General features: G+C 47.3%; 5 protein-coding genes across 6 annotated transcripts; 3 read left to right on the top strand and 2 right to left on the bottom strand.

Annotated features, from left to right (window-relative positions):
- Positions 1–358: 358 nt before the first annotated feature.
- Positions 359–1540, bottom strand: DFL_004685 (uncharacterized protein; the record flags this gene model as incomplete). 2 transcript variants are annotated; one of them, XM_067633821.1, is made up of 4 exons in its annotated part: positions 359–644; positions 726–934; positions 1069–1428; positions 1493–1540. In XM_067633821.1, the coding sequence occupies 4 exons, from the start codon at positions 1538–1540 to the stop codon at positions 359–361; spliced, it is 903 nt and encodes a 300-aa protein (XP_067491952.1). The 2 variants fall into 2 exon arrangements, with proteins under 2 accessions (XP_067491952.1, XP_067491953.1); XM_067633822.1 differs by having other exon boundaries at positions 1069–1416.
- A 288-nt stretch (positions 1541–1828) lies between these two features.
- Positions 1829–2768, top strand: DFL_004684 (uncharacterized protein; the record flags this gene model as incomplete). Its single annotated transcript, XM_067633820.1, has 3 exons — positions 1829–2053; positions 2138–2308; positions 2382–2768. 3 exons carry the CDS (start codon positions 1829–1831, stop codon positions 2766–2768), a joined length of 783 nt encoding a protein of 260 aa, XP_067491951.1.
- Positions 2769–3360: 592 nt separating this feature from the next.
- Positions 3361–6890, top strand: DFL_004683 (uncharacterized protein; the record flags this gene model as incomplete). The annotated part of the gene is made up of 2 exons (XM_067633819.1): positions 3361–6372; positions 6429–6890. The coding sequence occupies 2 exons, from the start codon at positions 3361–3363 to the stop codon at positions 6888–6890; spliced, it is 3474 nt and encodes a 1157-aa protein (XP_067491950.1).
- A 2680-nt stretch (positions 6891–9570) lies between these two features.
- On the bottom strand, positions 9571–11313 carry DFL_004682 (uncharacterized protein; the record flags this gene model as incomplete). Its single annotated transcript, XM_067633818.1, has 5 exons — positions 9571–9599; positions 9691–9769; positions 10110–10528; positions 10618–11067; positions 11280–11313. 5 exons carry the CDS (start codon positions 11311–11313, stop codon positions 9571–9573), a joined length of 1011 nt encoding a protein of 336 aa, XP_067491949.1.
- Positions 11314–15673: 4360 nt separating this feature from the next.
- Positions 15674–16964, top strand: DFL_004681 (uncharacterized protein; the record flags this gene model as incomplete). Its single annotated transcript, XM_067633817.1, has 8 exons — positions 15674–15780; positions 15860–15938; positions 16011–16039; positions 16100–16312; positions 16392–16429; positions 16484–16501; positions 16559–16791; positions 16854–16964. 8 exons carry the CDS (start codon positions 15674–15676, stop codon positions 16962–16964), a joined length of 828 nt encoding a protein of 275 aa, XP_067491948.1.
- Between the last annotated feature and the right edge of the window lie 1315 nt (positions 16965–18279).

Below are 18279 nucleotides of genomic sequence, written 5' to 3'. Positions count from 1 at the left end.
TCGGGATTGCTATTTTATTTATATTTGGAATCAGCGGGTGGTCTGATATGATGTCTCTGACTAGGAGATTTTTTGGAGGTAAGCGATATCGATAGCACGGGCCATTCGTGATTTAGCATTCAACGGGAGCCTTTTTCCCGTTGGTTTTGTATGCTGAAATTTATATCCTTCGTGATTTTGGTGATCGTAACCATTATCATTTGGCTTAACGAATTGTCATTTCAAACACTCGAACAAGACCGCCCTTCCCGCCCAAATTCCCAATCCCGCTGGCTATAATACACCGAATTCCCAAAAGCATCCCTGATAAACTACAATCTCACCGTAACCCACCATCACAACTTCCAACATCTCACAATCATCCCCTCACCATCCCCATTTCGATATCACTCAACCTACCCCTCCTACCCCTTTCTTCATCCTCATCATCATGATCCTCACCTTTTACCCCTTCGTACCCGTTTTCTTCCGATGGTATTTTATAAGGTTCGTTACACCTCACCGATCTCAGTGGGTGGAAGTACCGACGGTAGGAGAAGTAGGCGCAGAGGATACCGATCCAGGAACCCACCGTTACGTCTGCGTAGTCGTGACGGTAGTCTTCGAGACGGGAGATGGCGATGTAGCCGGCTAGGATTGTTGCTCTGTATGATATTATTCTAACGTTAGCTATGATTTCCTTCAAATTTCATGCATAATGAGAGTAGAAGGAGTAGGATACGTACGAAAAAGCAGCACAAGCTCTGACCAAATCCGCACCAGGTCTGAATACAGAGAACTGACCGGCGAGGAAGAGGGAGAGGTAGAGTAGGCCGGCGAAGGCGGTGGAACTGTGACCGCTGGGGAAGGATCGAAATCCATCGTGGAGGATATGGTGGTTTGTCTGGTAGCAGACTTTGAAGGTAACTAGTTCGTTATGCGGGGTGTCTTCGCGCTATTTATTTGATTCCCGCAATCATGTCTTTTGCATTAATAATTTAGTACTGCCAATTTGGTATGATAGCATTTTGGTAGGTGGAAGGATGATACGGAGTGGGGAAGGAGGGGATGGAGGAGGGAGGATCGTACGGGTTGACAACGATCGATCAAGTCCGGTCTAGGCCGTCCGACACCCTGTTTTATAAAGTCCGTGATGAAACTCGCGAGTAACAAACTATTCCCCAATCCCAAAAGGCTCGATTGTAAAAACGGTTTTCCCTTTTGCAGGACTCCCGTCCAGGCTAATATGGTGCCCAAGGGCACCAGAACCGCGAGAACGAGGAGGTATGGAACCGAGACCCGTTCTATTAACGCGTGAGGGTATTTTAAACGTGGATCATCGATCGTGAACATTTTATGGAAGGGTTCGGTGAGCATCAGAGTGACGTTCGAGAGGGCCAGGAGGAGGAGGCCGAGGTAGTCGCCGGCGCGGGAGGTCTGGGAGAGGTACTGTTAGTAACTTTTAGATGGATGTCCATGATGAAACGAAGCGAAGAAAAGTATATACACGTACCCGCCATAGTCGCGATGCGGAGGAGAAGACGGATGGAGATGAAGGCATGGAGGAGGAAGAGGGACGGGAGGGGGAGGGGGGATTGGAGGGGTGCGGGGAGGGCATAGTCATATAGGTCCTCATGTGGCCCTGCTACTTGAAGATCGGGCTGGGCTGGATTGGGGAGGTTGCGATTGGGAAGCTGCTGTGTTTCTCCGCCTAGCGTCGTTCATTTGTTGCCCTTCTTTTCTCCACACTTCTTTTCTCCCCTTCTCTTCCCTGCCTCGATTCGATTCATTGCACCCCACGGCACTACACTGATTCACTTCACCACATAGACGAAACGATAGAGAAAGGATGGCAGAAGAGCAGGACAGCCGAAGGGCGTCGCTATTTCCAGCACCTCCGACCTTTTACACAAACTTCACACCCGCGAATCAAGAGAAACTAAAGGAGTTTCAGACAGCCGCGAAGAACAATGAGGACGATAACGCGCCGAAGGGGCTGCCGGCAGAACTGGTGTGCTTGATTCCACCGAAGCCGCCGACAGACAAGTACCAGAGTTTTGGGCAGATCTGGACCGTACGTTTCGTTCTCTTTAACATGCCGGGTATATCCTTGGCATTTATATTCAACGGACTGAACGAATGAAATTATGGCGAATAGCTACCAGAGCGACACCCGACACTCCAAGAACTAAATATCCCACAACTATTCCCGGAACCGAACAATGAGAGTTGCAACGTGGATCGGGCGCAGGAGCTACGGCGACTGAGCAAGAGCTTGCTATTGAATTACTTGGAATTAGTGGGAATAATGGGCATATCGCCGGAGGAGGTAGATATTCTTTATATCTATTCCAATTTATACCGATTACTTTTCGTCGGTGGCTGATCATGGGGGGAAATAGTATGCGGAGAAGGTGTATCATCTAAGGATCCATCTTATCAACATCCACGAACTCATCAATAACTACCGACCGCACCAGGCGAGGGAGACGTTGATTTCCATGATGGAGGAGCAGTTGGAGAAGTCGCGACAGGAGACGGAAGATAATAGGAAGGCTTGTGCGAAGATCAGAGAGATGTTGGGGTCGCTGGGTACTTTCGATGCGGGAGGACTTTTAACACCGACTACAACTACTACTGCTGCCACCTCCTCCTCTGCCACCTCCGCCACCGCCACTGCGAATGCGACTACTACTGTTCCGACGACTGCTGCTGCTGCTGATGGGGCTGGGAATTGGGAAGAGAGGGATAGGTCGAGTTGGGAGGCGCTACAACAAGCAGGTCTCTGAGAAGAATATGATATAATAATAATATGGGGTTGTGCGGTGTGGGGACACATATGCAATGGGGATATGCCGATATAATAGGATGTGCGGTGGGGGAATATGACATAACGAGGGAATATGGGGGTACGGGGGGAAGTCCAGGCGGTACATGGAAGAGCGAGTGGTGGTGTATTACATAATCAGGTACTTGACTCCCAAATAGTAACAGCCCAGGGATCCCTGTCCTCAACAGCTCACTGAACATCCCATTAGCCAATAGAAACCGACCCTGAAATTGCGTGATCGAATTTCATCCTCCTTTTGTTAGCCATCGGCGCGCATTCCATCGAAAAAAAAAGTCCGTCGTCGGCTTTGGCCCTCATTACTCGGTCGCCTCGCTGACCAATTTGCATTGATTGTGTGGACATTTGTATGTGCTAGGACAATTGGGTGCTATCCTCTTGCCCCCCGTGTCGAGGTGCCGGCGTGCATATATCCATTACACTTTACTCCGTACATAGTACAGTGCACCCTCTATTCCCACGGTACATGCTGCTAGCCTCTGCTGCTAGCTAGCTGGATGCCTCAAAGGAAAAAAATTTAGTAGTATATAAAGATGGCCTCCATCTCCCGCACTCCGTCTCCATCCCCCTCCCCCACCTTCGCAACAGGCCTACGCACCGGTTCCTTCTCTTCTCTGCAGTCTCTGTCCCGTCCCGGTTTGCAGTCGACTTCCTCAGCTGCTGCCAATCTGTTACTCTTCAATCCAATGTACTTGCAGGCTCCCGATACCCCGGCTTCGGCCTCAACCGGCCCTGTCTCCAACGGGGAAACCTCAAAATTCGCTCTCTCCCAAGAACGCAGACCAGAACGACCTCAGCCGTCAATTCTGAACGGTTCAGCCGCCTTTCCCTTCGGCACCCCTCATGATGTCTCTAAAATCACCGGTCAGGCTTATCTGACCTCCCAGCAGCTCGTACAGCACGTTGGATACTCTCTCTCAGATAACGTCTTCTCCTACTCGCCGGAGACATTCGACCTCGATACTGCTGCCAAAGAATGGTCTGATAAATCCCAGCCCAATGCTTACGGCAGACCCACCGCAATTACCAGCTTGGAAACCAGGACCGGAGCTGCCTCTGTCCTGCTGGGTTACGTCTTCTCTAACGACAGGGAACTGTCCAAAAGAAATATCCCTCAGACCGTCATAGCATCCACCGCTACTCTCCTCGAAATGCGAAATGCCCTCGAACAGCTTTCCATGCTCTATGCCGTCTCCAGTCCCTTCGTCGCCCATGTTGCAGCCGTCGACTACTCTCCCTTCCGGTATAATCTGGTCGCCGATTATACTTCGGCCCTACAGGTCGCCCAAGATGCCGGAATCGGCCTTATCTCGTCAAAGTCGGCTCATGATGCCCAGCATATGGCTCTCTTCTCGACATTGGTGTCCGCTGTACTGCCTACCGTTCACATCTACGATGGCGTTCGAGCCGGACGGGAAACTGCCAAAGTCGTTGATGTTTTGGACCAGGCTGGTATCTACCAGACTTACCAATCCATTCTGGCCGAGCAAAAGACGATAGGCAAGAAGGTTGACCCCGAAGCTAAAGTTGCTAAGATTCTCGAGAATCTCAATTCGGAACTCGGGACTTCCTATGAACTCTTCGAATATGCCGGACACAGCGAACCGGAAGCTGTTCTTGTGGTATTCGGATCCGTCGAGTCTTCGGTTTCTGCCCAAGTTGCTACTCGTTTGGCAGCAGGTGGTGAGAAGGTCGGCGTGATCTCCGTGCGAGTCTACCGTCCGTTCTCCGAGACACACTTCTTGGAAGCTCTACCAAAGTCTGTGAAGAGGGTTGCTGTCCTCGGTCAGGTCATCGATCAAGCTGCTGTTGACGATGTTTCCGTCCAGTCCTCCCTCTATGCTGATGTACTTGCTGCTTTGACTATGGCCGAGGACTGGAGCATCCCTCCTCCGGTCGTTGACGTCAAATACCCCAGAGAACAAGGTTGGGTACCTTCTGACTTTGCCTGGATCTTCGACCAGATTGCTAAGCAGAAAGCCACGTCCGCTTCGCCACCAGAGGAAGTTCTGGCGGCCGAGGCTTCCCATATTGCTGGATTCGAGATCGTCGAAGCCGAAGCCGTCTCTCAATACGTCTTCTGGGATCTTGACGTTTCCGCTGGCGAAGAAGCACCAAGCAGTATCACGAGGCTTTTGGCTTCTGATAGCTCTCGAAACGTCACCTATTCCTCGATCTACGACAATCTGTCACAGGCTGGTATTACGTACAGCTGGATCAGGAGTGCTAAGGAGACCGTTCAGGCTCACTACGATGTCACGCAAGCTGATGTGGTCGTTGTGAACGATTCGAAGATTACTCTATCTTACGATGTTGCTTCCGGCGTGAAGGCCGGTGGTACACTACTCCTTCGTAGCCCCGTTAAGGATGAAGATCTCGAGGCTAAGCTTCCGGCTCAATTGAGGAAGGCTTTGGCACACAAGAAGGCCAAATTTTATATTCTCGATGTACCGCAGGATACTGCTCTCTCACCTGAGAAGGAGAACTTGCTCTTGCAGCTTGCCTTCCTTCGTATCTCTGGCGAGGTCGACAAGGTTTCTGCTATCAGCGAGAAGCTTGCCGATATCGATAAGGGAGTTGAACCTCAGACTATCCAAGAAGTCGCCGCCCTTATCGACACCTATGTCCGTGAGGTCGCCGTCCCAGAATCTTGGCTCGAAGCCGAGGTTGTCGGAGAACCCCTCCCGTCCTCCTTCGACCCTAACAGCTTCACCGTCAATAGCGCCAAATCCGAGGAAGATCCCAAGTATCTCCTCAAGAAGTCAATCCACTCTGCCATCGTTCTTTCCTTCCGCGAGGCTTTTGAACTCCAAAATGCCCTCCGCCCTGACCTCCCTGTTACCAACTTTATCGTACGAGTACAGGAGAACAAGCGACTTACTCCGCTGTCGTATGATCGTAACATCTTCCATATTGAGTTCGATCTTACGGGTACCGGTATGACATATGATATCGGTGAGGCGTTGGGTATCCATGCGCATAACGATCCCGAGGAGGTTAACCAGTTCATTAAATTCTATGGACTTGAGGCCGACGATCTTGTCGAAGTTCCTTCAAGGGATGATCCCGATCAACTGGAAATGAGGACTATATTCCAAGCTCTCAGCCAGAACATTGACATCTTTGGCCGCCCGCCGAAGAAGTTCTATGAAGCCCTCTCGGAGTTCGCAATAGATGAGAAGGAAAAGAAGGAACTTCTTACGCTTGGATCCGCCGAGGGAGCAGCGGAGTTCAAACGTCGTGCGGAAGTTGATACGGTTACTTATGCTGATATTCTTCTTGAATTTGGGTCGGCTCATCCTTCATTCCACGATTTGGCGAAGATTGTATCGCCGATGAAGAGGAGGGAGTATTCTATCGCGAGCAGTCAGCAGGTGCACCCGAACAGCGTGCATTTGCTGATTGTGGTTGTGAATTGGGTTGATCCTAAGGGACGAGATAGGTTTGGACAAGCGACGAGGTATTTGAGCGGATTGAAGATTGGGAGTGAGGTTACGGTTAGTGTTAAGCCGAGTGTTATGAAGTTGCCGACGGAGAGTACGAAGGTATGTTGTATTCTTTCCCTGTATACTTGGGGAATTGTGACTAATTGTTGTTATAGCCACTCATCATGGCTGGTTTGGGAACCGGACTTGCTCCTTTCCGCGCCTTCGTACAGTACCGCGCATGGCAGAAGGAACAAGGTATCCCCATCGGCTCCGTGTTGTTATACATGGGCTCCCGTCACCAACGAGAAGAGTACCTCTACGGCGAAGAGTGGGAAGCTTACGAAGCCGCAGGGGTGGTTACGTACATTGGAAAGGCATTTAGTAGAGATCAACCCGAGAAGGTTTATATTCAAGATAGGATGAGACAAAGTCTTGAAAGGATTGTGAAGGCGTATGGGGAGGAAGAAGCTGGAAGCTTTTATTTGTGTGGACCGACGTGGCCGGTGCCGGACGTGCAGGAAGTGTTGATGGAGGCTATTGCGGTTGAGGCGGGAAGGAAGGGGGTTAAAGTTGATGCGAGGAGGAGGATTGAGGAGTTGAAGGATGATGGGAGGTATGTGCTTGAGGTTTATTAGATGGGTGTTTCTTTTTTTGGGGGGGGTATGTACATGAGTAGAAATGTATTCTCTTTTCTTTGACTATGAATATCACTATTGAGGCTATGTGTGTAAGATTCGTAGGGTGGCTGGTTCGCGATAGCTAGGTGTGTCATCTCCATACCATATGTCTAGATCTATGGAACGTAGATCAGGCTGGGAAAAAGTGAGATGGCATTCAGGTAAGGATGGTCTAGTATACCAGCCTCCACGAAGTGATATCGCTACGGATATATAACAGTTGCTACGAAGACGAAGCTACTGCACAAGAGCCATATAGTCAATCAAGTTGTCCTTGTGAACTAGTTTTTAGGAAGTCTGTCTCGCAAATGAGCAATCCCGGAGGGAGATAGAGTAGTTCAGTCTTTGAAAATAGTAGTGAGATATTCTCGGAATATCCGAGTCCGAAAGACAAAAACCCGGGTCTTTTTTAAGAGGTAGTGGAAAGGAAAGTACAGAATCTATACTCGAGCCTGAGCGGTTAATTTTGTAAAAGGGTATTAACGCTGTAGTGTCGCTGTAGTGTAGCTCTATAGGCTAGTTAGAGGAATGGTGTTGAATCGAAGACTTGAAATGGATTGTTGGGGACGTGAACGGTATCGCTACTTGGTTTCACGTATAGAATTCGATATTCTTCCACCGGCCGGGTTTAGTTGATCAACCCAACAGCTGGACAAGCCGCAGATATCATGTTTGAAGGATGCGTCATTTGTGTGCGGTTTTCAGACCCTGGTTACTTTCGAAACGAAGGATAGGAAGATGTTACCGAACAGGTTCTATGCATGGAAGAACGGACGGAAGGGAAATTGAAGGATCGGGGTTGAGGAAAGCATTTGGATGGGTTCTGGGTAGACGTATGCTGAACATGAGGTATTCTTGTTCATGAGGCGGTACCTGCCTAAAGTGGGCTTGTGACATCCTTGGTGGGTGTAAGTTTACTTGATTGTACCGGCTGGAGGGGAGGTTATATGAAAAATTCGAACGAGTAGGCATAACTTATACTGTGTAGGAACTACCTACGCAGGGGGTATATATTAGTATGACGGATAGAGAGTTAAGCATCCCTCACCACAATCGATCACCTGATTCGTGAGCTGAGGGGGGTGCCCACGCTCTCAGAGATATTTACCCCCCTTTTTCGATTTTTTTTGCACCGTTTTTTTTTGTGGTAAATGTCCTTCGTACTTTTTCTTCTTTACCTTGATTTATGCTAGGGTTCTAGAACCGTGCATGGTCCGATGAAGCTCGAATATCCATAGTCAACATATAAAGCGTTTTGAAATTGAAAACGCTATTTAAAATGCATTGGGAATTCTGCCATACATATTAAAAGCTGGAGGTGCTGAAAATCGTTTAATTATGCTCGAAATCTTCGCTCGCATTTATATTCTACACTAGAATTGGATTATTTCTTTAGATCTATCCTAACTCAACGAGTTCCTCAGTAATACGATCGTACGAGCGTAAATGTATCGCGACCAGGTCCGGGTGCGAGACAAATATCGTACGAGGCTTTGAAGAACTTTGGGAATTAGGAGACGTTGTATAAGGCGCTATATATGTCTTAATGTTAGGCCGCTATTTATTGGATACGGTACAAGGCCGGCCAACTGGCCGTTCATGGAACGTTCCAGAGGAGCGGCAGGTTTCGAAGTATACGTACTATATAACTCATACTGTATCGGCATTTATAGTATCTGTCGTGATATTTCTTGGCAAATGACATGAATCAATCGTGATGTGGTTGGATGCCTGGCTGTTGAGAGTAAATTGATTGAATCACGATATAGTTATCCAACATGCATATGCTAAAATTAAAAACGACTAAATTCTAGCAAGTTCAAAGTCTCGAAGACAAATGATAGAATAGACATGGTGAAACTTTCCCGCCGCTCAAGTTCAACAAAAAAAAAGGGCGAGGAAATGGCAGAGAATACATGACACGAAACCGCCTTCACAAAGCTTTCCAATGAATTCGTGCGAGGTCAGACCGGTTTTTCCGGTACTTCTGGGGTTTTGGTAGCTCGGTACTTTCCAACCCCCAGTTCCAGCCCAGGTACCAGATCCCAGGGTCAAGGGTCCACCCGATTCTCATATCATGTCACGGATCCACAATATGGTCGCACGGGTCGATATCCATCAGAAAACCCAACCTCTTCCGTAAAAACAGGCGAAAAAAGAGAACAAAACCAAAACTCTCCTAACCCGGAGGATAAGCCCTTGCTTACTCTCTTTTCCGACGTACCGAGGATACCGGCTGATAGCGGTTTCTGTGATATTGAAACATGGTTGAAACACTTTTTGGGGGTTCTTTTTCTATCCGTTCAGGCGCCTTGGGGATTTTAGTCTGGGAGGAACTGCTTTTTTGGAGCTATCTGGTGTGTGTGGTATTTACAGCGGGTAATATGTTGGTATTTTGTGTTGCACGCAACCTTGCATTATGCCTTGAAGAGACTCTCGGACTAAACTGGAATCGAAGATATTTTTTATTTTTTATTTTTTATTTGTTTGGGGGTCTTTGTCAAAAAAAGCGAAGGTAGGCGGAGGGGGACGAGGCTGGATTCTTTGGATTCGTGGAAAGGACAATAAACCAGTGAGATTGACGGAAGGTACCGGTAACTACCTTGATCATACATGCATACTGGGAATAGTTTATAACCTATGGGTCCTTAGCCGGCCAAGATTGAGCTGGAATTTTGGAGAGAACAAGTTAGGCACTGACTAGCTCAAGACACTCGGCACGGTGACTCCGATTCTGTAGGAGGAGGAGAAGACGCACTGGTAACTATAGGTGCACACTCGCGAGGTGGAGAACGGTTCTTGACGGGTCGGAGAGCGAGTGTATATGGGTAGGTTGACTAGATGTTACAGCGTTACGAGATGAAAATGTTAGCCCTTGACCCTTAGAAAAGCTTAAAGTTTAGTTTTTAGATGTTAAAGGAAAATGTTAAGTAGAAATTAAAGAGAAAGTCGGCGGCGTACATGATGTGGAGAACGCACAATGGTATGGATGGACAGAGGGATAAGCAGTCGGACAGTTCGGAATGGTCAGTGGAGCAACCCCTCTCCCCGTTCCCTCGTCCCCGCACGGCACGCCGAGTAAACCAAGCTTCACTAGAATATATATATATATTTTTTTTTTCGCTTTTTCACTTTTTTTTTTTTTGGATTTGTAAGCTACGGGTAAAAACTTCATACCGTATCTCCATATGGCCATGCGGATGCGGAACCAGACGACCCGGCGTCGGATTCTGATCCTGCGTCCGAGGACGACGATGTAGCGCTGCTAGTGTTCACCCCTATTGTGTTGTTTCCGTGTTCGAGAAGGATGGAACGGGTGCCTTGGGATGACCCGTCGAGGTTTCCGAGGGCTTCGCGATAACGACCTGAAAGGCGGGGTAGGTATTCGTCGTTCCTTTGGGCGATTATGGAGTCGATTTGCTCAGTAAGCGAATCTGGGATAGGCAGCGAAAGTTCGTTGCGAATTGTGAAGTCTAGTTCTAGGATCGTTCTGAGAAATTCCGGACTGTCTGCTATCATGTAGGTATTGTGAGTCTCGAGGGTGCGAAGCCAGGTTACTCGGTCTCTCGAGGGGTGGTATTTTGGATAGGCGGGGACTAATCGTATCGCAAACAATATCCTAATTGTCAGCAGGGAAAAAAAGAAGACAAAGACGTTTGGAAATTTTAGAAAAAGAATTACAGACCCTTTACTCCCGTTCCTCCATTTGAGACGACCTCCCAGTTGGTAGAAGTCCGCAGGGGCAGACCGGAGACGGCTCTCACGGTCTTATCTGGAGTCCATTCAATCACAGCATGATATTGCTGGTCCCCGACTCCGACTCCGGTCAGGTAATGCCTGAACCAGAGGAGCCACATGGATCCAGAAATGTCGTTTTCGTTCAGCAGCCAGTTTGAGTAGACCGCTCGTTGGATGCGAATGTAGGCTCGAAACCATCCTCTAGGTGACTCTGAAAAAGCTAAATTCGTAGGCCTTAGAGCTAGGACATCCGTCATCGCAGCGTGCTGCTGCCATTTTCTGATACATTTCGATTGCCAAATGCTGTTCGAGGACGCTGTGGAAAGAAGTAACCGACTGGAAAGCCTCAGATTGAGAAGCGAGCTCAATTCCAGGTAAGAGAATATCTGCAGGCATACTGGATATATATAAAATTCCGAATCGTTAATATGTAAAGTCTTGCAATGCGGGTAGCGGTTTGTTGGCCAAAGCTTGCTAGACTACCCGCTGCACAGCCCCAATGCCATCCATGGGTCTAAATTTAAAGGATGTGACAGGAACGAAATAGGAATAGATATGAGCTATATCTAATATCTGGGGAAACAGGAACTAATGATGATAAAGACTTACTTTCAACTGGAATGCATTCAAAGGCCGCTGCCATACTCCGGGAGGCTGTGCAAAAAGTAGGAACCAGAAAGGGATATGGTGATTGACTTCTCTAATGTTTGGATCAGTTAGAGATTTAGAACATGTAAAGGTATTATAATAAGGTGGGGAGCCCAAGAGAAAGCCCTTTTTCGGTGCTCCCCCTCTGCAAACCCCCAGCTGCAAGGCATGGGCCTGGTGGGCAGGTAGGTTATGCGCCGAACTAGTGCTATTGTATCCCAGTCAGTGCACAAGGGTCTGGCTCTGCTTGAATGGATGCAACAGTCCACCACCTTTTTTTGCTTCAGCAAGCCCCCATGGCTTATCGTCATGACACATGGTGACCTATCTCGGATGATAGATGAGAGAAAGAGCGCTGTGAGAAAAAAAAAAAAAGTACATTGCATGCACGATTCCAAATCCCCTTGGTTCGACAAGTTCTAGGCAAAAGCACGATGGTTCCCCAAACGGGCCATGACAGAGACTATCAGTCAGTTATTGTGTGTGCTAAGCTGCTCCGTCATTCGCTGCCCATCGACTTGACCGCTCTAAACCTTTGTGCGCTTGGTGTTCCAGCGGAACCTCATGAAATGCGAGTCGCCCTATTACGCAGAGTTTTACGGAATTTTATTTTCCGCTATATTGCGATGCCTTTGCAAAATGTCCAGCCTGGCCGCTCGGTTCATCGTATAAACAAGCGGAGCCGAAGGTTCGGGTCATTCTCTTGGTTTTCGCTTGATCTGGTTTAAGAGTGTGAGACAAGCCTGTGTGATTTATCTTGGTGTTGAACCGTCAGTTTGGGCTTCACACCATTACTTCTTTTCGAGCTGACGCCGGCGTAGGACTTGCAGACACACTGGCGCCAAAGGTCTTTTGGACCTAGAGATTAATTGCCACTTGGGCGTATTCATTTGAACAGACTCGAGTTTCTATTAAAAGTTCTGGTAAAATTGTTTGCTTTCGTTTCCAAAACCATCCCGTCTCAACAATTTTTTATTTTTTTTAGGCCGTTCTAGCTCTGACGTTGGAAAACTGGACGGTTGCCAGCTTGGGGACCCAGGTCGTGGCGTCCAGTAGGCTTTTTGGGCCAAGACCGCCAACTTGTGTGCTTCTTCACCCGCCATCAGTGCCCGCCACGAGGATGCCCCGGCTTCCTTTAAACAGCCGGTAACTTCCCGAGTTCCGAGCCTGGACTAGCGTTGGGGCAGCAGTTTCGTTCATCATGCGAGAAGTTTGTTCGATACTGCATTTTCATGACGTATAGATTCTACAGAACAACCGGCGTCTCCGTTTGATTTCTTCGAACGGAGATTTGCGTACCCGATGTGCTAGCTAGTGTGAAATGCTGAACTAGGGATCTCAGTTAACATTATCGATATGGACGGATGGAGAAAGATAGTGGACACCAGTAAGCGGACAAGACATCGAGGGATGGAACATATGTTTCTTGGCCTGAATTCCGAACCACTCTCGTTGATCCATTCCCTGTCAACGGCGACTGTGTGGTGCCGCTTATTTGCTTGTCAAGTGTGCCGCCCAGCTTTTTGAAATCTTGAGTCCGCTGTACCACCTAGTTTTCTGTAAACATTTATCCGAGCGAAAGTTGCCCAGACCTGAAGATGTCTGTTAGTAAAAAACTAAAATAGCAAGGTATTTCGAAGAAGCTTACGAATCACCTGCTTAATCTAACTTGTTTTTGGAATGCATCTGGTATTTCGATAGGTCTGTACGCAATCCTGCGTTCTTGGCTTCAAGGTTTGTTGGACATCGTCGGCGGCCTTTGGACAAACTAACTGGAATTGATCCGATTAGGCTACTATCTTTAAACCGGTGGGCATCAATTCCCTAAAGGAACCAACCGAGGAAGATTCAATCTATAATGGAGGGAGAAGGAGCTTGCGGCTTTCGGCTGACTTTGTGAGATAGACGTTAATGCCAAGAGTCAGCCCATGCAGATGTGTGGTCAAGCTGGCTAACTGGATGGGCCAAGGATGGGGAGGTTCGACGGCACGGAATTGAGATGTCGGCGGCATGTGTCTTTACGAGGACAGAGCTCCTGCAATTTTGCGTGATTCGCTAGGAAATGTCACGATAGAGCTCTTTTTAGGCGCTACGTTATAATTATAAACTTCCCGCAATCCGTTCGTCGGATGGTTGGCTGGTGATTTGGCAACCGTACAAGAAAGACAATGGCGTTTATAGTGAAAGCCCCAGAGGGCAGATTGAACATTGCTTCCCGACTAGGTCCAAAGACTTCCTTTTCTTTGTCTTGAGAATCGACAAGCATGCATGTCTGTGACCTGATTACGCAGAACCTGGTTCAGCAGATGGTTTTCCTTACAAGGTTCGTGAGTTTGCCAAGGGAGACTATATCTCTAGGCCCTTAGGCTAGATACGGATATCTTGGAATAGTTGTGACTAGCCATCGTAAATCTTTTATAATAGCTCTCTATTGTTGTAAAAGAGGTTCTTTAATAACCGGGGAGTTGTGGATAATTCCGCGAAATCCAGATATCGAGACGACCTTGACTAGGCTGCAGCGCATCTGATCATGTCAATTGACCGCTCTAAAGTCTAAAAGATTTGGAAAGAGTATTGGAAATGATTCATCAAACTTTGATATCGATTTGTGAATATCTTCTGTTACTCCTGCAGCAATCACTATGCAAGTTCCAGACCTTGCTGAACAACGCACGCACATGCTCTAGATTCTGATACATCGAATAAGAACGGGAGACGGAGCTGTCTTTTTATGATACTTACGTAGACCCCTGATTAACATTCTCTTGAGGAGGCACTCGGACGGGCCTCTGGGCATATCGACCCCGCTTTTAGGATTGTTGTTACCTATTATATTCCCTGATATCAGCTGACGGAAGGTGGGTTGAAAGGGTTAGTCCAGCCAATGAATTCTCTCCGATAATCCAGGGATCTATGAAAAAGCAGCCACCCCAATTTCTCCTGCAGCTAGAGGCTCTGGCGGCGTGCATACGCACCCTCCAGCGACTGATTTCTTTCAGAATCGAAAATATTTGAATTTGCTCGCACTCGTGAGCATGGAGGAAGTAGTGGAAGGAAGCGGGTGCGGAAGGTGCGGAGGGCCGAAGGTAACACGAAGAATTGTTGCAGTTTGACTGAATACAACACAAGGCTTAATTCCAACGAATTTCCAAGCACTTCCAGCTCTCGAGGTGTCGACGTAACTGGGCTTCTGTAATGCAATCTGAAGCCTTCCGTTCAGTTTGGCAGCTTGGCCGAGTGGTTATGGCGCAGGTTTTAGGTCTTCACGACATATATTCACCTGTTTCTTTGATTCGTGGGTTCGAATCCCACAGCTGTCAGTACTACTTCATTTTTGAATTCAAAATTATTTTTTTTTGCTTCCCAGTATTTTGTTTTGCCGACCTTCTTAATTTAGTCTCGAAACTTACCGTCGAAGGTTAGGCAAGGCTTGTCATGCGCTAGAGCTGCATCGTGTTTTGACGAACAAGTGGTTCCTGGGTCCTGCACGACGTTCCCTAACACTAGCGCTATCATATTTCTGGTTCTTCAACGATCGCATAAATTCCAGTTCGATTTGAACTCGAGATTTTTGTCGGGAGCTTTTTAAAATTTTTCTTCTTCTTTGTTTGGTGGGGCCTGGTTTGACAGGCCTTCACCATCGGGACAAGCCAGCTAAGCTTCGCGGGCTTGAGATCTGTGCCAGGGGTGCTCTTGATCCATGGGAATGTATGATATAAGGCGAATCGAACTAGGAAAACGTCCAACTGCACCATGCGCTTCTTTGATCGAAAGGATCAGCTGAACTGCCCAAAAAGGCCGGGCATTCAGCAGCCCAACGGCCAGATTTTGACTAGGTACGGCCTTGTCATGCGTGGAATGAGGCAGTGCTCGGGAGCAAGATGACTGGTCCGCCCGCACCAAGCTTATTTCAACCTCATGCGACAAACATCGTGGGTCCAGGTCCAGGAAGAGCTCAAGAACCTCAAGCCTTCTTTCGGACTAGCGATATCTTGCATTCGTCTGATGTTTTAGTTGGGGCTTGCCTTCACGATCTCCGATTCGATGGTGACGTCGAAATTTTATACAGCACAGCCACACTAGTCCCGGTGTGGCAAACATGTGTGGCTGGTTAGCGTGAAATACGTAACTTGTTTTCGCGCCCAGCTTAAGCTTAAGGAAGGCAGCATTCGCATTTTTTCAACGTCAGCGCCATGGGACCGCCTTAAAAGCCATGGCAAGGACCTTGGGAATCCACTCGACTTTCTTTCATGCCATCTAGTTGAATCGAGCTTTCCCAACTCCTCGTCCGCCGTTTTTAGACCCGTATATCACATCACCATAGGTGCCGAGGCACCTGCAAGGGCAGGCCGCAGATGCGCTTGTTCCTCATCCCGCTCACCCCTCGACGGGCATTCGTTTACGGCCACCACGTAGTACAAGAAGCCAACAAAAGGCGGTCTCTTCTGGATAGAGCGATTACGTACGTTTTAAGTGGCGAAATTTTCCGGCATACGTTTGGGTTTGCGCCGTATTCTGACTCGATTGATCGGACTGAACAGGAAGTCAAGTGACCTTTGGTTGAGGTGGGAGAAATATGAAAAAGGGTGGCAGAAACAGCTTACAGTCCATGGGAATCGGGTATGCAACTTTGAGGCCTTGGTTATTGCGGATAGGGCTTGGGTTACTGAGGGGTTTGAACGTTTTGGATAGTTACTCCGACGGATACCGTACCAAGAATGGTAATACACGAATCTTATGGAAGGCTCCTATGCAGAAATATTCTAATATTGTCTAAATAGGGCACTTAAATCGGTATCGGCCCTGCCTCGAAATATTCCCGACAATGAACGTCAGAAAGTTCCGGTCATTTATCCTCCCTCGGTGATGACACCGGGCGAGATACCGAAGTTATTACACAGATTAGGGACAGAAAAATCCGGAATGCACAGGCGACTTTTGATATGGTGTTTCATTGGGATGCCGATATCTGCGCCATTCGCATTAGTACCGATGCAGGTGGCCCCCTGAGAAGAGTGGCTCATGGGGTTAAATTTGCTAGAAGGATTGCTAATATAGGTTTACGGTAGCTAGAATACCGAATATCCCATTTTTCTACCTTGTATTTAGGGGTATGTTGATTGATCAAGCTATGACTTGTGTGTGCTCTGCTAACTTGGTTTCAGCATACTCACACTGGAGAGGTACGGATATCGCCTTTATCTCACCGTCTCTAATCCACTAACCTCCCCGAAATATAGCTTTGCAAGGAGGCCGACATCTAGAATTTCTGGTGAAGAATAACCTTCTGGATCCTCAGCCTGACACGCAACTCGACAGAATCTACAAAACAAAAATAGAGAGGGTAGCCGAATATGTCGATATTGATAAAGAAACCATTAAACAAGCTGCAGAAGCTGGTGTAATGGATGAAGCTGCTGAGGAGCATTTACAAGAAGAGTTTGAATTGATAGAAGAGCCTACTGCAAAAGAGGTCCGCGAATTTTTGATTATTTCAGACAGTCAGTCGATCTGGTATAGCTAACTTTGCTTTAGGTTGCCGAAGTTCTCAAAATACCGCAGCTTGTTGTGGAACTCGAAAGAGCGTGTGAACAAGTCCACTTGCTCGTGGAGGAAAAACGAAAAGAGGTGAAGAAGGAACTGTAATAGTTATAATAATTAACCCCGCACAACTGTGAATAATTTATAGACTAAAAGTTAACGTAATAGAACTTAGCTTGAACAACCACTCTTGCGTAGTCTCTAAGCCTTTTTGACCTTTCTGATATTAGAACCGTCCCATTACCTCAAGTTCGCCATTCGGTTTTCGTGAATGCAGTAGTTTGAAGTTGAAACAAAAAAGCTTTCTATGAGGAAACGGACTCATCGCGGGCAACATGAATATCGATCTTAACATTTCACAAAAATATGGAGCTGAAGATTCTTGTTTACTTATGTATGGCAGTTATTATGAAAGGCATAAAGGTCATTTCTGGGCAGATCTCAAGGATAGCCTTTGCACTCGGTGATTAAGAGCTAGCTCTTGAGAGATGTCCACGGGGATGTCTTAGGAATATATATGTGTATATTATACATTTGTAGATACTAGACTTGTTCAAACGTTCTGTTGCGATATACCGTATAAGGCGTAGTGCCGGGTCTATACGTACCGCTCTATAAATACAGGCGGATCTACGATGTGTTGGGATCTAGACGATCGATCATCAATCATACATACACAGACCTACATACTTTCCAGCGTACTTACGAGCTGTAGAACCTTTAACACGTTCAAAGCAACTGCATGCACAATGTCTATCGAATTTGGATGTAAGGCCGACCCTACCATCACTGCTTAAGTATATTACACGTATGTTCTAGATATCAATAGGTCAAGTGATTGGACATCTTCCACTATCGTTGAGCGTAGATATGAGTGAATTTTCTCTATGCGGGACTGAAGCCGTGAAAAATGGGGTGTAAAAAGATATTACCTTATGCAGCCTGTTCCACGAAAGAGCCACCTGGTACATCTAGCGTGGGTAAAAGATGGTGCCGTGAAGGCACTAGTCAAATCTGGGTGCTAGACTTTAGTATGTAAATTGTTTCGAAGCATCTAAATATACTTGAAAGCTTTCTAGATATGGGAACTCTATTATTGGGGCCCATGGCCGCGGCATCTTCCTTGTCACTGTTATTTTCGCTATCACACCTCTGAGCTATTCATGGACGAAGCCTCGAAGTAGTCCAATCTCGATGGAACTTTGACATCGAAAAGGAGCAATTTGGAGAACCTCTGGAGACTATTACATCGAAATTTCTGGATACGGACCTAGCTTGGACAAGGGTTGCATGTCTAAATTTACCTATTTCTGACAAAAAGTGGGCGGTTGAACGGATTGACTATAACCCGTCGAATGTCAATCGTATGATAATATCCCTGAAATAACCACAATATACCTTTACTTCTTCGGGTTGGGAC

The sequence above is a fragment of the Arthrobotrys flagrans genome, assembly GCF_004000055.1.
Source record: "Arthrobotrys flagrans strain CBS H-5679 chromosome Unknown unitig_0, whole genome shotgun sequence".
Taxonomy (NCBI): Eukaryota; Fungi; Ascomycota; class Orbiliomycetes; order Orbiliales; family Orbiliaceae; genus Arthrobotrys; species Arthrobotrys flagrans.
This window is presented reverse-complemented; position numbering and strand designations above follow the sequence as displayed.